The sequence below is a fragment of the Rattus norvegicus genome, chromosome 20, assembly GCF_036323735.1.
Source record: "Rattus norvegicus strain BN/NHsdMcwi chromosome 20, GRCr8, whole genome shotgun sequence".
Classification (NCBI taxonomy): Eukaryota; Metazoa; Chordata; class Mammalia; order Rodentia; family Muridae; genus Rattus; species Rattus norvegicus.
Window position 1 is genome coordinate 35,901,100 of NC_086038.1, and position 26,525 is coordinate 35,927,624.

Below are 26,525 nucleotides of genomic sequence, written 5' to 3' on the forward strand. Positions count from 1 at the left end.
AGGTGACAGCAGATGCTGGCGAGGATGTGGAGAAAGAGGAACACTCCACCATTGTTGGTGGGATTGCAGACTGGTAAAACCATTCTGGAAATCAGTCTGGAGGTTCCTCAGAAAATTGGACATTGAACTGCCTGAGGATCCAGCTATACCTCTCTTGGGCATATACCCAAAAGATGCCTCAACATATAAAAGAGACACGTGCTCCACTATGTTCATCGCAGCCTTATTTATAAAAGCCAGAAACTGGAAAGAACCCAGATGCCCTTCAACAGAGGAATGGATACAGAAAATGTGGTACATCTACACAATGGAATATTACTCAGCTATCAAAAACAACGAGTTTATGAAATTCGTAGGCAAATGGTTGGAACTGGAAAATATCATCCTGAGTGAGCTAACCCAATCACAGAAAGACATACATGGTATGCACTCATTGATAAGTGGCTATTAGCCCAAATGCTTGAATTACCCTAGATCCCTAGAACAAACGAAACTCAAGACGGATGATCAAAATGTGAATGCTTCACTCCTTCTTTAAATGAGGAAATAGAATACCCTTGGCAGGGAAGGGAGAGGCAAAGATTAAAACAGAGACTGAAGGAACACCCATTCAGAGCCTGCCCCACATGTGGCCCATACATATACAGCCACCCAATTAGACAAGATGGATGAAGCAAAGAAGTGCAGACCGACAGGAGCCGGATGTAGATCGCTCCTGAGAGACACAGCCAGAATACAGCAAATATAGAGGCGAATGCCAGCAGCAAACCACTGAACTGAGAATAGGTCCCCTATTGAAGGAATCAGAGAAAGAACTGGAAGAGCTTGAAGGGGCTCGAGACCCCAAAAGTACAACAATGCCAAGCAACCAGAGCTTCCAGGGACTAAGCCACTACCTAAAGACTATACATGGACTGACCCTGGACTCTGACCTCATAGGTAGCAATGAATATCCTAGTAAGAGCACCAGTGGAAGGGGAAGCCCTGGGTCCTGCTAAGACTGAACCCCCAGTGAACTAGTCTATGGGGGGAGGGCGGCAATGGGGGGAGGGTTGGGAGGGGAACACCCATAAGGAAGGGGAGGGGGGAGGGGAATGTTTGCCCGGAAACCGGGAAAGGGAATAACACTCGAAATGTATATAAGAAATACTCAAGTTAATAAAAAAAAAAAAAAGAAATGATTTAGGTACTGGGACATTTAATTTAGAGTTTGTATTGATTATATAAAGGGTTTCATTGTGACATTCCCAACACATATACAATATACTTTGAGTCTATGTGTCTCACATTACTCTTTTATTTGTAAAAACTTTGACTTCACAGTTCCAGGCCCACCTACAGTGTGCATATGGAGGTCAGAGAGGAGCTCTTGAGGGTCGCTTCTCTTCTTTGACCACATGTGTTAGAGGGGTTGATACCAAGCTGTCAGCCTCAGAGGTAAGTTCCTTTGACACCGAGCCACGTCTGTGGTCCTCAGACCTCCACTGCATTCTTAGAATCCCTGTACCGTTCCCACTGCTTATTCTTTTAGTTTAGTGACCCACCTCCTGCTGGGGGTACAAAGAAGATAAAACATATGTACATGTCGTTAGGTGTCTGGCTTTTAACACCTACATGATCTCCGATCCCAATTTCCTGCAAATGCTCCACTTCGCTCTTTGTGGCTGAGAAAACCCCTATTGTACTCACACACCATGAATACCGTGGCACACTCCACAACCTGGCTATTATGAGTCGTGTCAAGATAAATAAAGATGCTCAGGGATCTCCATTGTCATCTGACATTTATGTATTCATCTATATCATGTAAGCTGTATGGTTAGGCCAAGTTCTATTTTGAGGAACCTCCACACCTATTTCCATAGTTGCTAGAAGAATTTACATAGCCACTAATAATTCCTAACTCCCATCTCCTTACCAGTCCTGCCTAGCATTGGTTTTCTTGATGATGGCCATTTTGATGAGGTAAAGTGGTTTGGATGGGCATTCTCCAGGTGGATAAAGGCAGAGAGCCTCCCTTCATAAACCCGTTTTCCACGGGCACTTCATCATGTGAAGGCTTTGCTACCATCCCTGCCCGCTTATTGACTGGAGATTTTTGTTCTTCTACCATTTGTAATTTACTTAGCTCAACATATGTTCTAAATATTATCCCTTTATTGGGTGAGTAATTGGCCAGGATTTTCCGTGATTTATACCCTCGCTTCCCTTATTTCCTTAGCTATTGGAATCTTACTCAGAAGCCATTGGCTATGTTCATATTTTCGAGAGTTTTTCTTCTAGTAGTTTCAAATAGAAAAATACTACTAGAATGTAAAAACAAATAGGTCTTTGATCCCTTTGTAAGCCAAACATAAAATAAAAACTATAAGCTAGAACTGATTCTAAAGCTGTAAAGAACAAGGGACTTCACAAATGAACTTGCTTCGTCTCACACACTGAGCAAATTGCAAGGTGAATGTATTCTGTTCCAAAGCCCGCGGTGCTGATTTACAGAGCACGGACACACAGAGCATCTTACAGATGGAGACAGAACACCATCAAGTTGCCTTGTCTCCTTTACAGATGAATAGGACATAACATCCGAGTGTTTCTTCTGATCTATGTGCTCTGCCCTCTGACGCTGCGCATGTCCCGCAGCAGCACTGGTCGGTAGTTCTGCTCCAAAGTCTCCATGTACTCAAAATAGTTGCTCACTCGAAACCCGTGCAGTGCTTCTTCCTGCAAGGGAAACAGGAAGGGAAATTCATTTACTTAGAGAAAGATACACAATTCTGAATGAATAATGTTTAAATAGCTGTAGTAACATTGTTTTCAGCTGTAGATGTAGGGGCAGCTCACGGAGCTGGTAAACATTTGATTGCTTTTCCTTTCGGGAGCTGTGTCTGTTATCTGTCAGGAATGAATCATGGCCTTGTGGAGCAAGGTTATTTCAAAACAGAAAAATGCCTTACAGCTAACAGCAGCAGCAATAGCAGCGACAAAGCCCAAATTCTTACATGATGAACTCTTCCTGATATTTATCCATGTTTCAATAGTCAGTGTGTAACTAGTAAAGGTCCTGACCTGTATCTATGAAAGGACGCTGTGATGCTGCAAGGACTATCTGAGCTGCAGGTACAGCTCATAAAATCCTCCATCAGTGTGTGGTTCACGATGCTGGCACTGGGCATGCGGACCTTCATTGTGCTTTTAGTGGTCAGTGTCCAAACTGAGGGACTCAGGAGTAAACAGCAGGGACATTTGGAATTTTAGAGTGTTTGGCTGTTGACTGTGTCTTTTAGCACATGCAAATATTATCTAGTGTAATATCTACCTGGAAGGTTTTTTTTTTAGAAAAACTTCAGAATAGCTATGCTCAATTCAGCATAATGATGCTAGCTTTGCAGGTTATAAAATTTTGTGGCAATTCATGCTTTTCACAAGTGTATAGTTTAAAGGCAAAAAATGAATAACATTCACGAAAAAGCAGACCAAAAGAATAAAAGGCAATGAGTATCATACCAGATAGTTTGCTAGGGACGAAAGAACAGAGACATCAATGTCAGCTAGAAATACATGCAACTTTTCACATAAAGGATAATTTTAAAAGCCTCAAAATAACTCATATACATGTATGTATTATTATATTATATAGTATGCATATTATATATTAATATCATATATATAAAACCTCATAGGCAAATTTATAAGTAATATTTTACAGCAAATAGAAAGAATTTTATTATTATTGTGCTGTATGTTACTTAAAATTCACATAATTTGAAGACAAGGTATGCACAATCTAAAAAACTAATACTGATCAATAAAAGTTGACAGAAGCTGAAAAGCCTGAACATTTATGGTTGACATCCACTGTTATTGACTATGGCAAATGCCACCCACGGAAAACCTCTAAACTCTACCCTTAATTTTAAGGTAAAGGACACGTTCCTCGGTTCTCCCACTGCTCACCCAGGCATCAGTAGATACGAGCTCTTGATTACACACGAGACAGAAAGGTGGGGAAGATAAGGACTGTATCTGGACTGTTAACAGCCAGGTCTAAAGCATGCTCTCGGTGATAAACACGCAACTTCTCTGAGGGTCACTACTGCTTTGAAGAAGCACCCTGGCCAAAATAACTCAGAAGAGGGTTTATTTGATTTATCCGTCTAGAGAACTGTTTATCAGCAAAGAACATCAGGACAGGGACTAATACAGGGCAGAAATCTAGAGGCAGGGCCTGATGCAGAGGCCATGGAGGGGTGCTGCTTACTGGCTTGCTCCTCATGGCTTGCTCAGCCTGCTTTCTTATAGCACTCAGGACCAGGATCCAAGGGATGGCAGCACCCACAGTGGTCTCGGCACTTCCCCCTCTACCACTAATAAATGTTCTAAAGGCATGCCTACAACCTGATGTCATAATTTCTTAATGATGCTCCTTCCCTCTCAAATGACTTTAGCTTGTACCAAATTGACAGCACACACAGAATCAAGAGAAGAGAGTAGATTCAAAGCCACCTGAGCAACATATGGAGTGCCTGTCTCAACAAAGAAAACAAAAACAAAGAGATGTTCATTTGGTTAATGGCGGAATTTTAGGTCTGTGTACATTTGTCTCTCTCAAAGGTACTTGTTCACAAGGTGGAAAAGGATCAAAGTGAGCCCAATCTCACCAGACCAGAATTCACTAAATAAATAGCTACTGTTGTAGGCACAGAACTCTTATGAATGTACCCATGTTCTTTAAGTTATGGCTTTGACCGTTTCTACACTAACAGAATCCTTAAGATTTGGAAGGCAACTCCAGTAACATCTTTCTTAACAGAGAAGATCCAACACTGTGAGAACTGCTTCCCACCACATTCATGATTGTCAGATAAAAGTTATTATCCATTAAATGCAAATTATAATGGAACTCAGCAGTCCTTGAACAATACCTCTAATAATACTCTTCTTGGCAAAAAAAGAATCAAAATGGCTTACCGTCTTTTAATTATTGTTCTACTTTTCTTTAAACATAAAACTACCTATTGAAGTCACAGCTAATACTTGGCTTAAATATATTTCTTCTTTAAAATATATAGTTTTAAAAAAACTGGCTCTTCTTTTAGATATTAATTTTAAAGTTAAAAGAAATATTCTAGTAACTACACTGAAGATATATACATAATAATGGCATACAAGGTCACTGAAGTCTTAATTTTATAAGTGAAAGATTTAAATATACATTTTAACTGCAACTTAAATGGTATTCTTCATTTTTAAAATTTTGCAGGCAATTTTATATCTAAAGAAAAATTTAAGGTACCAAACTTTCACTTTATCTTTAAAGCAGAATATTTTTCATGTCATCCTAAACATTGTCTAATGCTCTTCTTGGGGTAATCTTACTTGTGATTATGACCATTTAGATTGCTAGACTACTGTTCAGGTAATAATCAGCCATTTCCTTGGAGTATTCCTCATTAGTTTCATTGACGGATCTAAGTGCACTGGAATCACTCTGTTCTGTGAACAGGGAAGCATGTAAAGTAGAGTGACACTAACCACTTTTGAGACAATGGTGAAATAGTTGCTCAAGAAATAGTTTACTAGGTTATACTAGAATCATTTAAATTTGGGCTAGGATGTTCACTGGGAGCGTGCTACATTTCATATTATACCTAAATGCTATTCAGTAGATTTGCTTTAAACTGTTACTTCAAAATCAATTCTGCATTTTAGACGTTTAATTACCAAAAAGCATTAGAAATACCTATTCTTAACTACAGCTCTGTGTATGTGATTACATGATATGATGTAAATACAGGTTCCTTTTTTCCTTGAAGTAATAAAACTTTAATTCCAAGTTCTATTTTACAGTTGAAAACATTTGATCAGAGGCCAGTGAACTTAGAATATTATTTAAAAGGTAACCATATAGTTACCAGGGACAATTTGATTTAATAGGAAGATAGGATTTAGATTCAGATTTAGATAAAGTTTCAAAAGTTCGCCACACCTATTTTTAGATTATGAACTTGTTCAAGTTTATTGACTTTAAATACTGATTTCACACATGCCAATGGGAAACCCAGTAACACGTTTGTTCTGTGGATGATCTATTCTAAAACCTGAAAATTTCATCTAAGAGTACAAAGCCTTCTGTGGTCTCTTACCATCCTTATATCCTCCCCTTGTTCTGTCCATAATGCTTAATCCTGACCCTCTAAGGCAGCGGTTCCCAACTTGTGGGTGGTGACCCACGTACCAGATAGCCTGCATATCAGATATCTATATTATGAATTCATATCAGTAGCAAAATTACATATACAAAGTAGCAACAAAAATAATTTTGTGGCTTGGAGTTACCCCAACATGGAAGGGTTGTGGTGTTTGGAAGGATAGAACTACTTTCCCAAGGAGGCTTTGCTAATTCTTGTTCCTGTGCTCTGCGGCGCCCTCTCTCTGCTTTTATGAAGACTTTCCCTGCAGCGATCTTTATAAGGCTTTCGTTTAAGACATATAGGGTCCTGCTTATCCTTTTGAGTATCTCAAACAAGGTCTTAATCACCACACCAGTGTCCTTCGGTAAGAAGTATTTCAGAAATATTATCTACTTAGGCTGTGGCTCCCAGAAGAATTTGGAACCACATGAAGCATGGACACACTATCATGTGACTACTACAGTGCTTGGGTTACTGTTACTACACAGTTAATAGTGCAACACGTTAAAGAATAAATGAACTATACCTCTAAAATCTCTGTCCATGCCTCACATCCAATAAGCATTTAAAGCATCAATGTTGGTCCTAACAGTATCAACTGACAGCCTTGCAATGGCTGGGATACCCTCCCCTGAGCACACCAGACAGAGGGAGAAGTGAGGGTCATACAGCATGGACTTCAGTGTTTGGTCCTCGACTCCTTGTCAAGAATACTAACACTTCACATGGTCTTTTCTCACAAATCCTCAGAGATATGCCTATGAGAAAAGGCAAATCATACCCATACTTTTAAAAGCTCTTTGTATATATTATACTTTCCAAAGATAATAGAGACTTAAATATTTTCAGCAAACACAAGCCCATTAAGCTTGATATTTTGATTTAGTGCCTGTAGACATATACAGGCACTAAAGGTAGACATAGAAATGGGCTACCTTCCTTGGTCTTATGATTTTATGACTGAGTCTGTTCATTCCCAAACATTTGATTATTAATGTGTTTACAAGGTTATAGTGACTTTTAAGTGGTAACTTTCAAAAATTTAATTTATGGAGGAAAGGTGTAGGTGTGTTTAAGGGGAAGATACTTGATTTACTAAAACTGTAAAATTTAACAAGGATTACTTAAATGATTTGCGATGATACTAAATCTCATAAAAGCATCTAAAACGTATTTTTGTTTAGCTGAAATATTTATAATGAAAACTATATGCCCTGGAGGGGGGTATGGAGATGGATCAGTGGGCAAAGGCACTTGCTAACAGGATGACGGAGACATAAAGTATGTGTTTTCAAGTGACGGCAATGTAGCCAACATCTGAAAATACAGCTGATGCTACACTAGGCCTGCTTTCTTTATTCCCTGGGATGAACTTCCTTAATAATATTTGCACTTTTGTCTTCTAAAGCTTAGCCTTTAATCAGTTTTCCTCTGTCTAATCTCCATTTTCTACTCTGTCATTACCTTCTGATAACAGCAGCTGCACTAGCCACCAACAAAAATTCCCTCTCAACAATTTACTGATTGGGTTGAAATCAATCTGATTTTTCTCACAATTATAAATTAATCTTCTATACTATTCAGGATTCACTGGAGGAATTTTAAATAAGCATTCTGAACTTTCACAGCCTGGTTTCCAGTGGAAGGCAGTCTTCCCCTAGCTCTGGCCTTTAGGTGAGGTTCATCGTCTGGGCGCACAGACAGAGGAATGCTAATAACCTCTGCCAGCCTATAAGCGTGTGAAAAAGGAAGTAATAGGCCAGGCCAGTCCATGAGACACTCAGACTCCCCAACAGGGCCCTACAAACAAAGTTTCCAATGAATTTTTATGTACAGATATGGCTTTTAATAGTCCTGTTACATAAAAGTCCACTAATCAAAATTTCCTGAAATAAAAATGGTTTGGATTTTCTAATTAGCTAAAATATTTTAGAACATTAGTTTTGTTGAATGTTTTTCTCTCTGGAACTGTGTTGGACAGAGACTTTCAGCAGCTGTTGCAGATTAAAAAAAAAAAACAACTTTCAGATTCCCTAGCAACCCAAGGAGTAAAATTAATAATAAAGAAATAAAATACATGAGTAAATAAGTAAATATGTCACACCCAGTCTCAAGATTAAGATTGAATGCTTCATCATAGCTTCAAAAGGTGTCTCTCAAAAAGTGTGAGAATAACACTTTTGACTAATCTATTATCCATATTACATACTGTTGTTGTCTATAAAAATATTGTACAAAACAAAAGAGCCAGGCTTGGTGGCGCATGTCTTTACTTTCTTAGCATTCAAGGCCAGCCTGGTCTATGTAGCCAGTTCCAGGTCATTCAGGCCTAAGTAATATGGCACTGTCTTAAAAATAAATAAAATAAAAGGCTAAAATGAAAGTAACAACAAGACGTAGACATTGGCTTATATCAGGCCATATTCAAGACATTTACTGACTCTGATATCTCAATGGTGTAATGAGAACAGGAAAATCAAGTATCCATCCAACCTCATCCAACTTTTTCTCCATTCGACTCCAGTGCTCCCTCAGTGAACTGGGGCTGACGGTTAGTGGTGCTCCCCACTGACTGATCTAAGCCACCTCTGCTTGTCTTTCCAGTTTAGTGATTCAGAACATCAAAAACTCTTCAGTGGGCTGTTAGAAATGCAGAAAAGGGATCTAGACACTCAATGGTCTGATTTAAAATCCTGAGCCTAATCTAATATGAATAGCAATGGGCTGATATTGTCTCTACGGAACATATCTCACACATTCACTGGCAAAGCAGCCTTGGTCATGACACTTTCTCATTTTCACTCAATATGTGAAACTTAAGTTGGGAAAAGAACCACATATCTAGTTTTCTAGAGGTTCTTGGGACAGCCGATGATGACTGAAGGGTTAGTAAACACATCAGAGGTGTTCAGTACTCTAAACACTAGTTCACCTGTGTCACAGTAACTGAAACTCAAGATGTTTCTACCTATCAAGTGCTCATTCCCGTTATTTTTCCACAATGAATCATCATCTTTTTATTCCTTAATGAAATTTCTGTGTGTGTCTTTCTGTGTGCCTGTGTGTGTAACACTGCCTGAGTAGAGGTCAGAGGGCAATTGCAAGAGTCGTTTCTCTTCTACCATGGGTTTCCTGGAGGTTGAACTTGGGTTTTAAGTGGCCATCACACTAACCTGTCTCTTTACCCTCTCGTTAGCTTTCATAGATTAAACATGAATTATTTACAAAAGAAAAATGTACAGTTATTTAGTTCAATTTCTTCCCTCTCAGAAGTAGTCTCATCAGACAGACAAACCAGGACACAAATGATGGAATTGTCAATCTAAGGGATATTATCATAACTCTGGCTTCTCATTGTATTGAGAAATGTTGACAAGTATTTTCTCTCCTTCACCAAGCCTATGCTGCATGTTTCTATATGTGACTACATAAAGCTCACTATGAAAAATATTGCACATAAGGTCACGCATTTTGCAAACAAGATGCTACTATAGGTCTTAATGAAATTTGAATATTATATACGCACATGTATGCATTCAAGTAAACTACAGCAAAATTTCCTGCAAGGGGAGGAGGGTTGAGAACCACACAAGGAAAGTTAAACAACAAGAATAAAATCACAGTACCAGCCAGAAAAAAGGTTTTCCCTGTCTCTCAGAAAACTGCAAATAAAATAATTTAAAAGAAAGGTCAGCTCTAGGACACATGCTAAAGTTAATTCCATCCCAATCCCAATAGGTCTTAGTTTGGATTTAACCACCTCAATTTGAATGCTAGTAATTTAAATAGGAATTAGAAGATAAACTTTCCCTTGAGGTTAAACTGATGGCACTATACCCAGCACACAACGGAGTTTGGTACATATTTAAAGTGGTCACAGTTTTAAGACCTAGTACAATTTTTCTTGGCAGCTGTCCAAAGATGACATTTCAGTGGTCACCAACATTAACCAGAAAAAGGTGACAGTGCTGTGTTGCAGGACATGTGATCACACTGTGAACCTCAAGATTATATTATTTTCTGGAAAAACATGTTCCTTGTTTGTGGTGTGGCTTAGCCCTAGCCTAGCACACACCTTTAATCCAAGAGCTGTTTATTGTAAACGGGATTAAATAAAGTCAACCATAGGTCAAGAGGCGGAGCAAGCAACTAGTTGACAGGGAGCGAACATTGGAAAAGAAAATAGAGTAAGAGGAAGTCAGGAGGATGAATAGAGAGATGCACAGGAAGTAGAAGGGAGGGACATTCAGTTTGAGGGGTTTTGAGACAGTATCAAGAAGGAGTGCTTCTTTCTGGGATGTTGCCTGAGCAGGAAGGTCAGTTGTATCCTTTCCTCTCCGAGCTAGCAGGCTTTCACCCAACATCTGTCTTTATTGGTTAAATTGAACGTTTGAATTTTTTTTTAAAAAACAGATTATTGTAGTCATCAATATTGGCCAGCATAAGATGGCACTGCCACAGTCACCAACATTAACTAGAGAAAGGTGTGCAAAGGCATTTATCTAACAAGGATGACAGCAGGAAGCATCCCAAAACCTTAACAATGTTTGTTGCTTCAGTATAAATAAAACTAATTTGCTCACCTAATAAAATTTTCTACTTATTTTCTCATCAAATATTTATGGAGAAAGTGTTAACAGACCACATCGCAGTTCTTTTAAAGCTAATGGATATAATAGAAATGATGAATGGAAACACAATCTTAGATGTCAATTAAATTTATATAATAAAGTAAATTCATAGAAAACTATGCTCTTGGGGAAATTTAGATATGAATATAGACAAACTTTATACCCTAAAATCCTAGTATCTGTTCACCAAGGCTGACCAAATGGCCCTGACTGAGCCTTCATTGTCTTCACAGACCCTGGGTTCAAATGGCCTTTTCTCTGGATCACCTCAGACAATATGTGGTTCTGCTTCAGTGTTCCTTTTACATGTACAACCATTGTTTTGGTAAACATTTTCATTAATAAAAATCCTATAATTATAATTCTATTGGTGTTTATAGTTTAAGGTCTTTCTTTCTTTCTCTCTTTCTTTCTCTCTTTCTTTCTTCCTTGGATTTTTTTAAATTTACATTTCAAATGTTATTCCCTTTCCCGGTTTTCTGTATATAAGCCCCCTATCCCATCCCTCTCCCCTTTTTCTATAAGGGTGTTCCCCTTCCCAATGACCCCCTCCCCCACCTCAACATTCTCCTACACTGGGAGGTCCAGCCTTGGCAGGACCAAGGGCTTCCAGTTTAAGGTGTTATGAATTCAAAATATATTAAACAAAAATGACTGGTGGCAGTCTCATGTGACTGATGGCCTAGTCTTAAAAATGTCACTGAATGGAAACTAACTCCAACAAATACCTAACAACAAAGAATAACACTAATTACTATAACAAAATTCCTTCACCTAGTAAAAGATACACTCTAATTAGTGAGTGAATGCGGTTGTCATTGTGGGATGAATGGAGTGATGAACAGCACTAAAATGCCAAACTCAATTATGATTTCAACATTAAATAGTTTGATTTCTAACACAACCAACAATAACTCCATATAGCAATGTATTTCTATATAATGCCTGCTTATCTCCCAACCTTTAAATATGTTACATTGTGATTTAGGAGGTAAGCAAATTATTTTGTTTAAAGTCACTATCAAATATTGCATTCTTATGAGTGCTAGGAAAGAATAATATTTCATGTAAACATTATATAAAAATGAAAAAGTTAGGAAGATATTCTGAAACATTAGTTTTTAACAAATATAAAAGTTTTGAACTAACAAACGGAGCATACATTGATCAAACATGATGCTGCAATATTTTTTAGTTAACTTGGTTAACTGAAGCCTTCAATCCATCTCTACTCTACCTGGTAGACTTTAGGCAACATAACTCCCTCTTCATCTTGAAAATGAAGACAACCAGACCCAAACTCAGAGTAGTTTTGGGGGGAAGGGTCTTAATAAATTTGAGAATTGTGGTGGTATGATCGAGAATGGCTTCCATAGGCTCATACATTTGAATGATGGTCCCTAGTTTGCAGCACTGTTTGGGAAGGATTAGGAAATATGGTGTGGTTGATGGAGGTCTATCACTGTCCATTTCCAGTTAGCTCTCTCTGCTTCCTGCTTGTGGATAAAGAGGTAAACTCTCATCCATGGCCTCAGTGACATGCCTACTTGCCACCATGCTCTCTGCCATCATGGTCATTGACGTTAACCCTCGGAAACTGTGAGCCCCAAATTAAACACTTTCTTCTATAAACTGTTTTGGTAATGGTGTTTTAACACAGCAATAGAAAAATGACTAAGGTAACAATGAAGTGTTCCAAATTAGTTATTCTTTTATAACAACTTTTTCCCGTAGACATGATCATACTTACTTTGAGAAAGACTTGCAGATCTTGAGTCTGGGTGTGGTGGAGAATGTCTCGCTGCAGATGTTTGAGGATGGCTATGCAGATATACACTTGATAATCAGGGCCAAGGACAACACAAGTAGCAATATAATGGCATATTTCTATCCAATCTAGGTAATTCCAAAAACACTGAGTTATCCACTGTAGGCAAATCTTAAAGGAAAAAAAAAAGGAAAGAAAAAGAAAATTCATTTACAAGGAATTAAAAGTCACACTTGCTTACTAAAAAGTAGTAAATGGTAAAATGTGAAACTATTAAAAAACTCCTGCATTTAATCAAAATAGAAAGACATTCTATCTAGTGACCTAAACGTTGTTTTTCTTGTTTGCTGCCTGGGTAAGCAGATTGATGATATTCTGATTCAGGAGCTACGTAAGGACCTGATGTTATTTGCCCTGCTCAAGCTCCTGCTGGTATGCGACGACTTCATCTGACATATTATCTTCCTCTTACCCAAAACACCAGTTGACCCTCCATTAACAAACGATATGAGGCTACCTGAGTTCAGAGATGTTAGTTTTTTCTGTCCCACCTGAAATCACAGATGTGTAATTATGCAGATGACAGACTGCAAAATCTTACATTAATGCAAATAAACTCTGGCTGAATCAGAGGACAATTTAAACCCAACACAAAGTGCATATAAACCAGGAACTAACATAGAGAGTAATTAAAAAACAAGACTTTTGCAAAAAGGCTTTCCTTTTTGACTCTTTAGTTGGTATATTATTGTTATGTATTGTATGTGCTGTTAGGAAGCATAGTCTTGTTGGAGTAGGTATAGCCTTATTGGAGGAAGTGTGTCAATGGAGGTGGACTTTGAGCTTTCAGATGCTCAAGCAAACCCCAGTGTTACTCTCTCTTCCTGTTGCTGCTAATCGAGATGTAGAACTCTTACATACTTCTGCAGCACCATGTCTGCTTGCATGTGACCAGGCTTCCCACCATGATCATAGTGGACTAAACCTCTGAACTGTAAGACAGTTCCCAATTAAATGTTTTCCTTTATAAAAGTTCCTGTGGTCTTAGTGTATGTCCACAGCAATAGAAGGCCCAACTACATATGACACACATACCCCATTCCCCCACCCCCACCAAAAAGTGCTTAATGTTTAGTACCTCAGAGTTTGCCCTTATTAGGAGATAAGGTCACTGTGAAGGTACTCAAATTCAAATAAGTATCAGGGTGAGGCCTGACTCAGTGTGCCTCAATGGTATTGTTACAGTAGGAAAAATGTGTACAAAGAGACAGATATGCCCCAAGGGAAGACATATGCATAGAATAGAATAGCTGGGTGTAGGCAGAGTGTGAGTAATATAGGTTCAAGGCCATAGGCTCTTTAGGTTCTCAGGGCTAAGAGCAGATCTTGGAAGAAGAATGCAAGCAGATATATGGTGGCTTATCTCAACTTAACAGGAGTATTAAGGAAAGACATATACTTGTTCTTTTCATTCTAACTCTATGTCCTTTAGGAACTAAATTCGTAATTTCTAAAAGGTGCTTTTTCTAAGTCTTATTTCGCCTTTTGGCAAGCCAAATCTGTTTGCCTATGGCTAACATATGTTAGTTTGCTAATCCCACCATAACAAAGAAGCAGAAACTAGGCAGGGAAAACAATTAACTTTCTTATTTTTCCAAGAAGACCTACAGTGAAGGTATTAGTGGGGCTGCTTTCTTCAGAGCCATCTCTTTCTACCATGTAGATAACTGTCTTGTCCCTGTCCAAATCTTTTCTTAAACGAGATGGGATAGGGCCACTCTAACAACATGATTTTAATGTAAAGACTTCTGAGACACCTTATGTGTAGTACAATGTACTCTGAAGTAAGGTTAGGAATTCCATCTCCGATTACTGAGGGAGACACGATTCATTTATATCAGAATGCCTTAATGAATTTTTGTTTTCTATATATCATTACAGATGTCAACTACTAACCTTTGAGTTCCAGTCATTAAGAGCACAATTTGCATCCCATCCTGTGATCATAAGGCCTTTTTAAGTAATGCCAACCATGTCGTAAATGGAATCTTAGGCCTTCCCATCTCCATCTGCACCCCTGTATTAACTGTGGCACAGCTCTCCAAACTCAAATCCTGCCAGGAGAGAGCTGGTCCCCCATGAGTGCTGTTATTTGTAAGGTCACAGGTGAGACTAACACTTTTGCTACAATAACTTGCCAAAAAGGGACCTGCCAGGACACCATAGAGCTCAGGAACCACAGAGCAACAGGGGACAGAGTCCTTCCAGTATCCATCTGGTCACTGGAGTTAAACCTGTGGCACAGTTCTCCAGACCCAAATCCTGCTCAGAGAGAGCTGGTCTCCCAGGAATGTTGTCACCCTAAGATCACAGGCTCATAGGCTTACAGGAAAGAAAGGCTCCAGTCAGAGACAGCAAAACCAACTAACACCAGAGATAACCAGATGGCAAGAGGGAAGCACAAGAAACTAAGCAACAGAAACCAAGACTACTTGGCATCATCAGAGCCCAATTCTTCTACAACACCAAGTTCTGGATGCCCTAACACACCAAATATAGCAAGATTTGAATTTAAAACCACATCTCATGATGATGATAGAGGACTTTAAAAAGGACATAATAACAAAATACCTCAGTGTGACTCTAACCAAGCAAGAGAAAGATCTGTATGATAAGAACTGCAAGACTCTGAAGAAACAAATTGAAGATCTCAGAAGATGGAAAGACCTCCCATGCTCATGGATTGGCAGGATTAATATAGTTAAAAATGGCCATTTTTTCAAAACCAATCTATAGGTTCATTGCAATCCCCATCAAAATTCCAACTCAATTCTTCACAGAGATAGAAAGAACAATTTGCAAATTCATCTGGAATAACAAAAAGCCCAGGATAGAGAAAACTATCCTTAACAATAATAGAACTTCTGGGGGAATCACTATCCCTGACCTCAAGCAGTATTACTTGAGGTCAAGAGCAATAGTGATAAAAATGGAACAGAGAGGCAGGTAGATCAATGGAATAGAATTGAAGACCCAGAAATGAGCCCACACACCTATGTTCAATTGATCTTTGACAAAGGAGCTAAAACCATCCAGTGAAAAAAAGATAGCACTTTCAAAATATGGTGCTGGTTCAACTGGACTTCAGCACATAGAAGAATGCAAATTGATCCATTCTTATCACCCTATAGAATCTCAAGTCCAAGTGTATCAAGGACATCCACATAAAACCAGATACACTCAAACTAATAAAAAAAAAGTGGTGAAGAGCCTCAAACACTGGAGAAAATTTCTTGAACAAAACACCAATGGCTTATGCTCGAAGATCAAGAATTGATAAATGGGCCCTCATAAAATTGCAAAGGACACTGCCATAAGGACAAAATGACAACAAACAGATTGGGAAAGGATCTTTACCAACCCTACATCTGATAAAGGGCTAATATCCAAAATACAAAGAACTCAAGAAGTTAGATTCCAGAGAGTTAACCTATTAAATAGTATAACCCTATTAAAAAATGTGGTACAGAGATGAACAAAGAATTCTCAGCTGTGGACTATTGAATGGTTGAGAAACACCCAAAGAAATGTTCAACATCCTCAGTCGTCAGGGACATTCAAATCAAAGCAACCCTGAGATTCCACCTCACACCAGTTAGAATGGATAAGATAAAAAACTCATGTGAAATCAAATGCTGGTGAGGATGTGGAGAAAGAGGAACACTCTTCTATTGTTGGTGGGATTGCAGACTGGTACAACTACTCTGGAAATCGGTCTGGGGGTTCCTCAGAAAATAGGATACAGTACTGACTGAGGACCCAGGTATACCACTCCTGGGCATATACCCAAATGATGCTCCAATATATAACAAGGACACATGCTCCACCATGTTCATAGCAGCCTTATCTGTAATAGCCAAAAGGTGGAAAGAACCCAGATGCCCTTCAACATAGGAATGGGTACAGAAAATGTGGTACATCTACACAATGGAGTACTACTCAGCTATCAAAAACAATGACTTCATGAAATTCATAGTCAAATGGATGGAACTAGAGAATGTTATCTTGAGTGTGGTAATCCAATTACAAAAGAACACACATGATATGCACTCACTGATAAGTGGATATTAGCAAAAAAGCTTGGAATAGCCAAGATATAATTCACAGACCACATGAAGCTCAAGAAGGAAGACCAAAGTGTGAATGTTTCATTCCTTCTTAGAAGGCAACAAAATACTCTTAGTTAGTAATAAGGTGGTACACAATCAGCGAGGTAGTGATAGGCATAGACAAGTAGTTAGCTCACACAGAGAGTTGCTACAACGCTTTTTATATTATTAAGAGAATTATTAAGAGAATAATATCACTGTTTAGGAATAATATTAATTAAATGGATTACTTATCTACAGGCTTCTTTAATGTTTTTGTTAGGATTGCTTCCTTGTAAATTTTGAGATAACATTTTACAATGTAACAGAAACTGGCCTAGAAGTCACTATGTATCTCCCAGGCTGGTCTCAAACTCCTGGCAATCCTGCTGCCTCACATTCTCACAGTTAGGACTGTGAATGTGAGTCACCATGCTAGGGTTTTATGCAGTTATATACTGATAAAACTATCTCAGACTTACAAGATACATAGAATTGATAGATGAGCATTTTTTCTTTTGAATTCAATTGATAATTAAGCTGAACATTAAATTGATAATGTAGGGCCCTCTACATTGTGACTCTCCCCTAATCTTTGGGAATCTATTTCTAAATCAAAGTGTATAAATTAGACACTAAAATGTACTAAATAATCTAGATCAACCCTGCTACTCAAAAAGAAGACAACAAGCAGTAATTCTTAACAGACTTTTAGAAGCTATGAAAGAATCATGGCTTATAAATTATATTAAATATATTGTGCTTTTTAAGCAACTTCATCAAAAATGAGTTAAAACTTCCATGGTTCAAAGTTCAAGCAGATGATTAATACACTGAAAACTAAAATTTGTCACAGGGAATTACTACTTCCCGCTAAGTAGAAGCCTGTGCTATATTTGAATTTCCTAATACCTTTACAGAACTTAGAGCAAGCAGAGCGTCTCGCGGGAAAGCATGTTGCAGGAAGTCATGTGGAGAGCGATTTGATACTTCAAGGGAAGTAGAGATGCTCAAGCCATGTCAGGAGGAGGCACTGTCTGACAAGGAGGGAGATACCTCAACAGGGTAAAGGGAAAGGAATGAAAGCATTGTAGAGTAAAGGAAACCACCTGCATGCTACAGAGTGCTCCAGTCAGCCCCTGGTCAAGCCAAGACTTAGCATAAGGAAGGCTGGCCGAATTCTACATGGTTACCTTCAAACTTGATTAAAGGAAATGAAATTAAAGATAAGCCAAAACCAGAAAACTTCTTCAGCAGGGATAGTGGAGAATTCTTGGCAACGTAGTTCTTAACTAATGATAACATGACTAACTTCCTATTAATTTAAATATAATGCAGTTCATGTAAATATAAAAATGTAATAGGATGTAAATAATACATAATATTAAACATCTTCCAACTTGTTTTTGAATCCCTGGTAATTTAATGAAAGCAAAGAAATAAAGCATGCTAGCTAACAGTTGGAGAAAAAAAGAAAAGTAGTATGTGTAAATATTTAATCTAATATATGTGTCCATTTACATGTATTCGTTAGCCTTTCTTAATTTAAATATATTTCCTAGACTTCAGGGGAAGCCTTTTCTTTAGCGTCAGAGGACTGCGAGGTGAAGAACTGGATCACCTGGGATGGAGCAAACCCAGACATGTGGAAAGCGGAAAACACGAGCGGCACCTCGGCCTTCAGCAGCATTTCGATGTAGTAGGCGCTGCAGAAGTAGACGGGACGGATACCAGTCTCTAGGGTGTCGACAGGCAGGTACCTCTGCGGAAAGAGAAGCAGAAAACAGTAACTACAGGGACGACTTGCTATCATCAAAGGTGTGCTTAGCTGAGCCTCTCTGCTTGAGCCGTATTTTGCTGCTTTGTAAATTACATGTTCAATATAGGTCAGTCCATAGCACGCTTGCCTCAAATGCACAAAACCCCAAGTTTGGAACCTAGCACTACAATAAACCATGGGTACTGGGTGCTGATCTGCAAACCACAAGTATCAGAAGGTCACCCTAGATACACAGAGATTTGAAGTCAACCAAGGCTCCTTGACCGTGCCTCGATTAAGTGAGTTAAAATCTGAAAAGGAATAAAATTTATATGGTGGTGTATAACGGTTATTATAAACATGTAAATGTCAGAGTTAAACATTGTGGAGTTATAAACCTCAATAACGGTAAGGTTCTATATCTTTCCAAAACACAGGAATAAGGGTAGTTTGTAGTTCAGGAAGCTTCAAAGTCTGTGGATGAGAAGGAAAAAAGTTGCATGAAGAAATGAACAAGAAACATGCAAGCATGAGTAATGAATTGTTATGTTAACCATGTCAACATGACATGTATTGTTTAATAGTGCTGGCCTCAGCCAATGAGTTCATGTTAAAAAGCTTTAGTCAGGTTAGATGTAGTGGTGCATGCTTTTAATTCCAGCACTCAGGAGGCAGAGGCAGGTGGATCTTTGTAAGTTCAAGGCCAACCGGGTCTACAAAAAGCTTTAGGCCAGCCATGACTACACAGAGAAACCCTGTCTTGAAACAAACAAACGTAAGCTTTAGTCAGTTCTTTAGATCATCTATTTCTGTTTCATTTGATGATTTAAATTTCTATCTGCCCTTGAGCTGATCAAAACACAAACTTACAATTTCATAATTAACTCACTTCTAAGCCAGGGAAAATGTGTAACATTTATTCAAAGGAGTCTGTCTTCCATGGAAAAGAAATACACATACACACACACACACACACACACACACACACACACACACACACACACACACACATACACACACACACACACGCACGCACACATGCACACACTAAATCGTGTATTCGTGAATACATGTACATACATTTCTTGCATACGTGTACAAACAGGTACTTCAGCATTGTGCTTATAAAGTTAAGAATTCTAAAAATATACTTTTCAGGGATGGGAATGTAGCATGGTGTAGAACTCTGGCCTAATAGACATGAGGAACAAAGTTCGATTCTCATCTTTGATTTAAAAAAAAATAGTTCTTAGGTACAATTCATGATCATGAATGATAAAGAATATTTTATTTGTTATAATTATAAATTCAATATCAACACAGAAGCATTATTCATAACAAAGCATAGAAAATTCAAAGATGTAATTGTCTCAAGAAAAACTATTTTAATAGCAATCGGATTAAGTAAAGTTGACACCCAACCATGAAGAGTACATATTTAAGAGAAAGCTGAAAAAATTATTTTGTATTAACTTTATCTTATATTTAAATTCTCCCCCTTAATCGTACTTAAAAATTTTAGTACGATGAGTTTACTTAGATAAAACTAAACTCATAACATTACGTAAGGGTTAGAATATGCAGACGCATCGGACCACCACGGCCTAAAACTGGTCTTCAATAACAATAAGGGAAGAATGCCCACATATACGTGGAAATTGAACAATGCTCTACTCAATGATAACCTGGTCAAGGAAGAAATAAAGAAATAAATTAAAAACTTTTTAGAATTTAATGAAAATGAAGGTACAACATACCCAAACTTATGGGACACAATGAAAGCTGTGCTAAGAGGAAAACTCATAGCGCTGAGTGCCTGCAGAAAGAAACAGGAAAGAGCATATGTCAGCAGCTTGACAGCACACCTAAAAGCTCTAGAACAAAAAGAAGCAAATACACCCAGGAGGAGTAGAAGGCAGGAAATAATCAAACTCAGAGCTGAAATCAACCAAGTAGAAACAAAAAGGACCATAGAAAGAATCAACAGAACCAAAAGTTGGTTCTTTGAGAAAATCAACAAGATAGATAAACCCTTAGCCAGACTAACGAGAGGACACAGAGAGTGCGTCCAAATTAACAAAATCAGAAATGAAAAGGGAGACATAACTACAGATTCAGAGGAAATTCAAAAAATCATCAGATCTTACTATAAAAACCTATATTCAACAAAACTTGAAAATCTTCAGGAAATGGACAATTTCCTAGACAGATACCAGGTATCGAAGTTAAATCAGGAACAGATAAACCAGTTAAACAACCCCATAACTCCTAAGGAAATAGAAGCAGCCATTAAAGGTCTCCCAACCAAAAAGAGCCCAGGTCCAGAGGGTTTAGTGCAGAATTCTATCAAACCTTCATAGAAGACCTTATACCAATATTATCCAAACTATTCCACAAAATTGAAACAGATGGAGCCCTACCGAATTCCTTCTATGAAGCCACAATTACTCTTATACCTAAACCACACAAAGACCCAACAAAGAAAGAGAACTTCAGACCAATTTCCCTTATGAATATCGACGCAAAAATACTCAATAAAATTCTGGCAAACCGAATTCAAGAGCACATCAAAACAATCATCCACCATGATCAAGTAGGCTTCATCCCAGGCATGCAGGGATGGTTTAATATAAGGAAAACCATCAACGTGATCCATCATATAAACAAACTGAAAGAACAGAACCACATGATCATTTCATTAGATGCTGAGAAAGCATTTGACAAAATTCAACACCCCTTCATGATAAAAGTCCTGGAAAGAATAGGTATTCAAGGCCCATACCTAAACATAGTAAAAGCCATATACAGCAAACCAGTTGCTAACATTAAACTAAATGGAGAGAAACTTGAAGCAATCCCACTAAAATCAGGGACTAGACAAGGCTGCCCACTCTCTCCCTACTTATTCAATATAGTTCTTGAAGTTCTAGCCAGAGCAATCAGAAAACAAAAGGAGATCAAGGGGATACAGATCGGAAAAGAAGAGGTCAAAATATCACTATTTGCAGACGACATGATAGTATATTTAAGTGATCCCAAAAGTTCCACCAGAGAACTACTAAAGCTGATAAACAACTTCAGCAAAGTGGCTGGGTATAAAATTAACTCAAATAAATCAGTTGCCTTCCTCTATACAAAAGAGAAACAAGCCGAGAAAGAAATTAGGGAAACGACACCCTTCATAATAGACCCAAATAATATAAAGTACCTCGGTGTGACTTTAACCAAGCAAGTAAAAGATCTGTACAATAAGAACTTCAAGACACTGAGGAAAGAAATTGAAGAAGACCTCAGAAGATGGAAAGATCTCCCATGCTCATGGATTGGCAGGATTAATATAGTAAAAATGGCCATTTTACCAAAAGCAATCTACAGATTCAATGCAATCCCCATCAAAATACCAATCCAATTCTTCAAAGAGTTAGACAGAACAATTTGCAAATTCATCTGGAATAACAAAAAACCCAGGATAGCTAAAGCTATCCTCAACAATAAAAGGACTTCAGGGGGAATCACTATCCCTGAACTCAAGCAGTATTACAGAGCAATAGTGATAAAAACTGCATGGTATTGGTACAGAGACAGACAGATAGACCAATGGAATAGAATTGAAGACCCAGAAATGAACCCACACACCTATGGTCACTTGATTTTTGACAAAGGAGCCAAAACCATCCAATGGAAAAAAGATAGCATTTTCAGCAAATGGTGCTGGTTCAACTGGAGGGCAACATGTAGAAGAATGCAGATCGATCCATGCTTATCACCCTGTACAAAGCTTAAGTCCAAGTGGATCAAGGACCTCCACATCAAACCAGACACACTCAAACTAATAGAAGAAAAACTAGGGAAGCATCTGGAACACATGGGCACTGGAAAAAATTTCCTGAACAAAACACCAATGGCTTATGCTCTAAGATCAAGAATCGACAAATGGGATCTCATAAAACTGCAAAGCTTCTGTAAGGCAAAGGACACTGTGGTTAGGACAAAACGGCAACCAACAGATTGGGAAAAGATCTTTACCAATCCTACAACAGATAGAGGCCTTATATCCAAAATATACAAAGAACTCAAGAAGTTAGACCGCAGGGAAACAAATAACCCTATTAAAAAATGGGGTTCAGAGCTAAACAAAGAATTCACAGCTGAGGAATGCCGAATGGCTGAGAAACAACTAAAGAAATGTTCAACATCTTTAGTCATAAGGGAAATGCAAATCAAAACAACCCTGAGATTTCACCTCACACCAGTGCGATTGGCTAAGATCAAAAACTCAGGTGACAGCAGATGCTGGCGAGGATGTGGAGAAAGAGGAACACTCCTCCATTGTTGGTGGAATTGCAGACTGGTAAAACCATTCTGGAAATCAGTCTGGAGGTTCCTCAGAAAATTGGACATTGAACTGCCTGAGGATCCAGCTATACCTCTCTTGGGCATATACCCAAAAGATGCCTCAACATATAAAAGAGACACGTGCTCCACTATGTTCATCGCAGCCTTATTTATAATAGCCAGAAACTGGAAAGAACCCAGATGCCCTTCAACAGAGGAATGGATACAGAAAATGTGGTACATCTACACAATGGAATATTACTCAGCTATCAAAAACAACGAGTTTATGAAATTCGTAGGCAAATGGTTGGAACTGGAAAATATCATCCTGAGTGAGCTAACCCACTCACAGAAAGACATACATGGTATGCACTCATTGATAAGTGGCTATTAGCCCAAATGCTTGAATTACCCTAGATCCCTAGAACAAAGGAAACTCAAGACGGATGATCAAAATGTGAATGCTTCACTCCTTCTTTAAATGAGGAAAAAGAATACCCTTGGCAGGGAAGGGAGAGGCAAAGATTAAAACAGAGACTGAAGGAACACCCATTCAGAGCCTGCCCCACAGGTGGCCCATACATATACAGCCACCCAATTAGACAAGATGGATGAAGCAAAGAAGTGCAGACCAACAGGAGCCGGATGTAGATCGCTCCTGAGAGACACAGCCAGAATACAGCAAATACAGAGGCGAATGCCAGCAGCAAACCACTGAACTGAGAATAGGTCCCCCGTTGAAGGAATCAGAGAAAGAACTGGAAGAGCTTGAAGGTGCTCGAGACCCCAAAAGTACAACAATGTCAAGCAACCAGAGCTTCCAGGGACTAAGCCACTACCTAAAGACTATACATGGACTGACCCTGGACTCTGTCCCCATAGGTAGCAATGAATATCCTAGTAAGAGCACCAGTGGAAGGGGAAGCCCTGGGTCCTGCTAAGACTGAACCCCCAGTGAACTAGACTATGCGGGGAGGGTGGCAATGGGGGGAGGTTTGGGAGGGGAACACCCACAAGGAAGGGGAGGGGGGAGGGTGATGTCTGTCCGGAAATCGGGAAAGGGAATAACACTTGAAATGTATATAAGAAATACTCAAGATAATAAAAAAGAAAAAAAGAAAAAAAAAAAAGAATATGCAGACGCCATTTGGATTGGGCTATGGTGCTCTGAGGATTTAGGGAGGTCTGGGTAATGAAGTTTCTGAAATCACTAAAGTGGTTTATCAGTAATTTCTCAGTTTTGTTCCTTAGCACAAACTACACAAATATATTTGCAGGAATAAATACTGTGGGTTTTATGGTAGATTTTCTATGAGATCTTGCACATAAAAATGCTTAAATGTTGATGAAGACATATGTGGGCATCTTATGGTGACTTCTAGTAAAAAAAAAGTAAAAATTAATATTCATTGATTGACCTCTTGTCCAACACAAAATGTTTCACTGACTATTTATATGAGTAAATGTAACAAACATAAGAATCAAAGATTAACTTACACGTTTGTTTTCAATGTGAACTTACTAATTGTGTATAATATGTACAGAGACACCATGAGAACTGAACGGACTGGAACTGATTCTCACACAGCATCGTTCTATGCTGTGGCAGAAATACCTTTAGAGCAGGTCTATGAGGAGATAAAGACAGTCGACATTAATTGCACTGTCAATGGAAACAAGCCATTATCATGTAATGGAGTCCCAGAGATAAGTGTTCCTCTATTCTCATAAATCACACACTGCTAAAAGAGCCTTATGTCACACTTTTGATAACCAACCTGTCCCCGATACCAAACGTGGTATATGTAGTGTTGACTAAGTAGCAAGAATGTAATGACTACAGTTGTTATTATTACGGTAAACTCCTTTATGATAAAAGACCTCTAGCTTGTCCATCATTTGAGTATCATAGCTCCAATACATAGTAAATTGTATTCATAATGCCAGAACAATAAGAAGAGACGGTCAATATAGACACAACAAGCAGAACTGTGAACCATCAAACTACAATGCATACTTTTAGAATTTGGTATAGTTTGTTCAAGTATAACTGTAAAATAGGGCATTTAAGGTCAAATAAGTGTGGAACAAAGCCAATTAAAAAAATCAGTAAATCAAGGGCTTAGAAGTTAGTAGTAATCTATGATAGGGTATAAAACAAAGCCTTATAAAAATAACTTTAGAATATTATTTGTTAGTGGTTAAAATAAATGGTATTTACTTAAAAACAGAAGAGAGCAGTCTTAGTTTTTACTTGCCCCTTAGGTAATTCTGTTGCTTTATTCCAGAAACTATGAAAAACTGAGCTCTGAGCTGCAGTAAAAATTAGGAGGAGAGAGGAGGTCTATGATCAGGATGTAAAGTGAATTTTAAAAAGGGAAAATGAAAAATATAAAAAAAATAAGTAGAAAGGTTATATTAGAAGGATTTGAAAGCTTCCAATCCAACAGAGACTGATCCCGTGCCGTGAACTCCACTCCTTCTCTGAGTCTCTACCGGCAGAGAACCAGCCAAGCTTTGCGGTAATTCTGTTTGTTAATTTGCGCAAAGTGGAAAGGAATGCGGACAGAATGGAAAGATTTTCAACCCTTCGATACTTTGATACTATAAAACACGAACATTACACAACCAAACGTGTTTTATATGACTCACTTTTGCGGTTGCCCGACAGATGAATTATAGACTCATCCTCATGATGGTTTTGGCTTTGTAGATGTGCTTAAATTTCATTAGCATTTTTAACGCTGTAAGTGTTTCAACACTAAGCACTTAACAGGAGTAAGTGAAGCCCATGCACATGTACATTACAAAGCTGTCTACTACCTTCCTGTTGGACTATATCACTTCATCTGATTACTACTTTAGGTTGGTTTAACATCAGTGGAGTTCTGTTTGTAAATGCACATAAATTACGTCTTTTATTTTAACTGAATTGTTTTTCTTTTCAGACCTATAAATAACAGAGATTGCAAGCACAATATTTTGCTTGATTTCTATGAAATTCCCTGAAGACTTACTGCATTATAATTAATTTTTTTCTTATAACTGAGGATAATTTAAGTTAATTCTTCTAGTCTAAATAACCTTAAAGGCTAAAGTATTTTAATTGTTTTAAACTAATGAGGAGTATAGCTACACTTTATAAAACTCTGAGAGATTCTTATTTGTTTTCACTAACAATTAAGTTTCAGTATTTCTTGTTTTGCTTATGTTAGGCTTATTTTAAAAAACTTTTGAGACTGGGCGGTGATGGCACACAATTTTAACCTAGTACTTTAGAGACAGAAGCAGGAGAATCTCTGATTTCAAGGCCAGCATGGTCTACAGAGTGAGTTCCAGGACACTACAGAGTGAGAGCCAGGGCTCACACAGAACTCTGTCTCCAAAAACCAAACATTTTTTAAAAAATCTAATTTCTTTATAGCATTCATAAGAAGGCAGATAATCAAGTATTTTTTCTGGTAATTTTTTCTAAAGTCATAAAAGTCTACTGTCGCAAACATGATCCAATTTAAATACTAATTCCCATTCAACATGTTTATAGAGTAGTCAACAGAGGTCTAACTTTTGAACAAAGGGGGCGTGTCAGTGAATAGAACGGAAACTTGTGCTGCTAGGGCAAACAGCAAAGCATATAGATGAGGAATATGGTAATAAATAATATATTAGCAGACGGTGAATGCTATAGCAATG

The 26,525-nt window shown here is 38.2% G+C and overlaps 1 protein-coding gene across 3 annotated transcripts in view; it reads right to left on the reverse strand.

Annotated features, from left to right (window-relative positions):
• Positions 1-1,181: 1,181 nt before the first annotated feature.
• The window catches only part of Tbc1d32 (TBC1 domain family, member 32), a 230,881-nt gene continuing 205,537 nt past the window's right edge, over positions 1,182-26,525 (reverse strand). For all 3 annotated transcript variants that reach the window (XM_039099304.2, XM_039099306.2, XM_063279629.1), the window contains 3 exons: positions 18,360-18,500; positions 12,573-12,761; positions 1,182-2,721 (listed from right to left, as the gene is read on the reverse strand). In XM_039099304.2, coding sequence (XP_038955232.1) covers positions 2,602-2,721; positions 12,573-12,761; positions 18,360-18,500 — 450 coding nt within the window. In that variant the 3' untranslated portion in view covers positions 1,182-2,601. The remainder of the gene's footprint in view (positions 2,722-12,572; positions 12,762-18,359; positions 18,501-26,525) is intronic.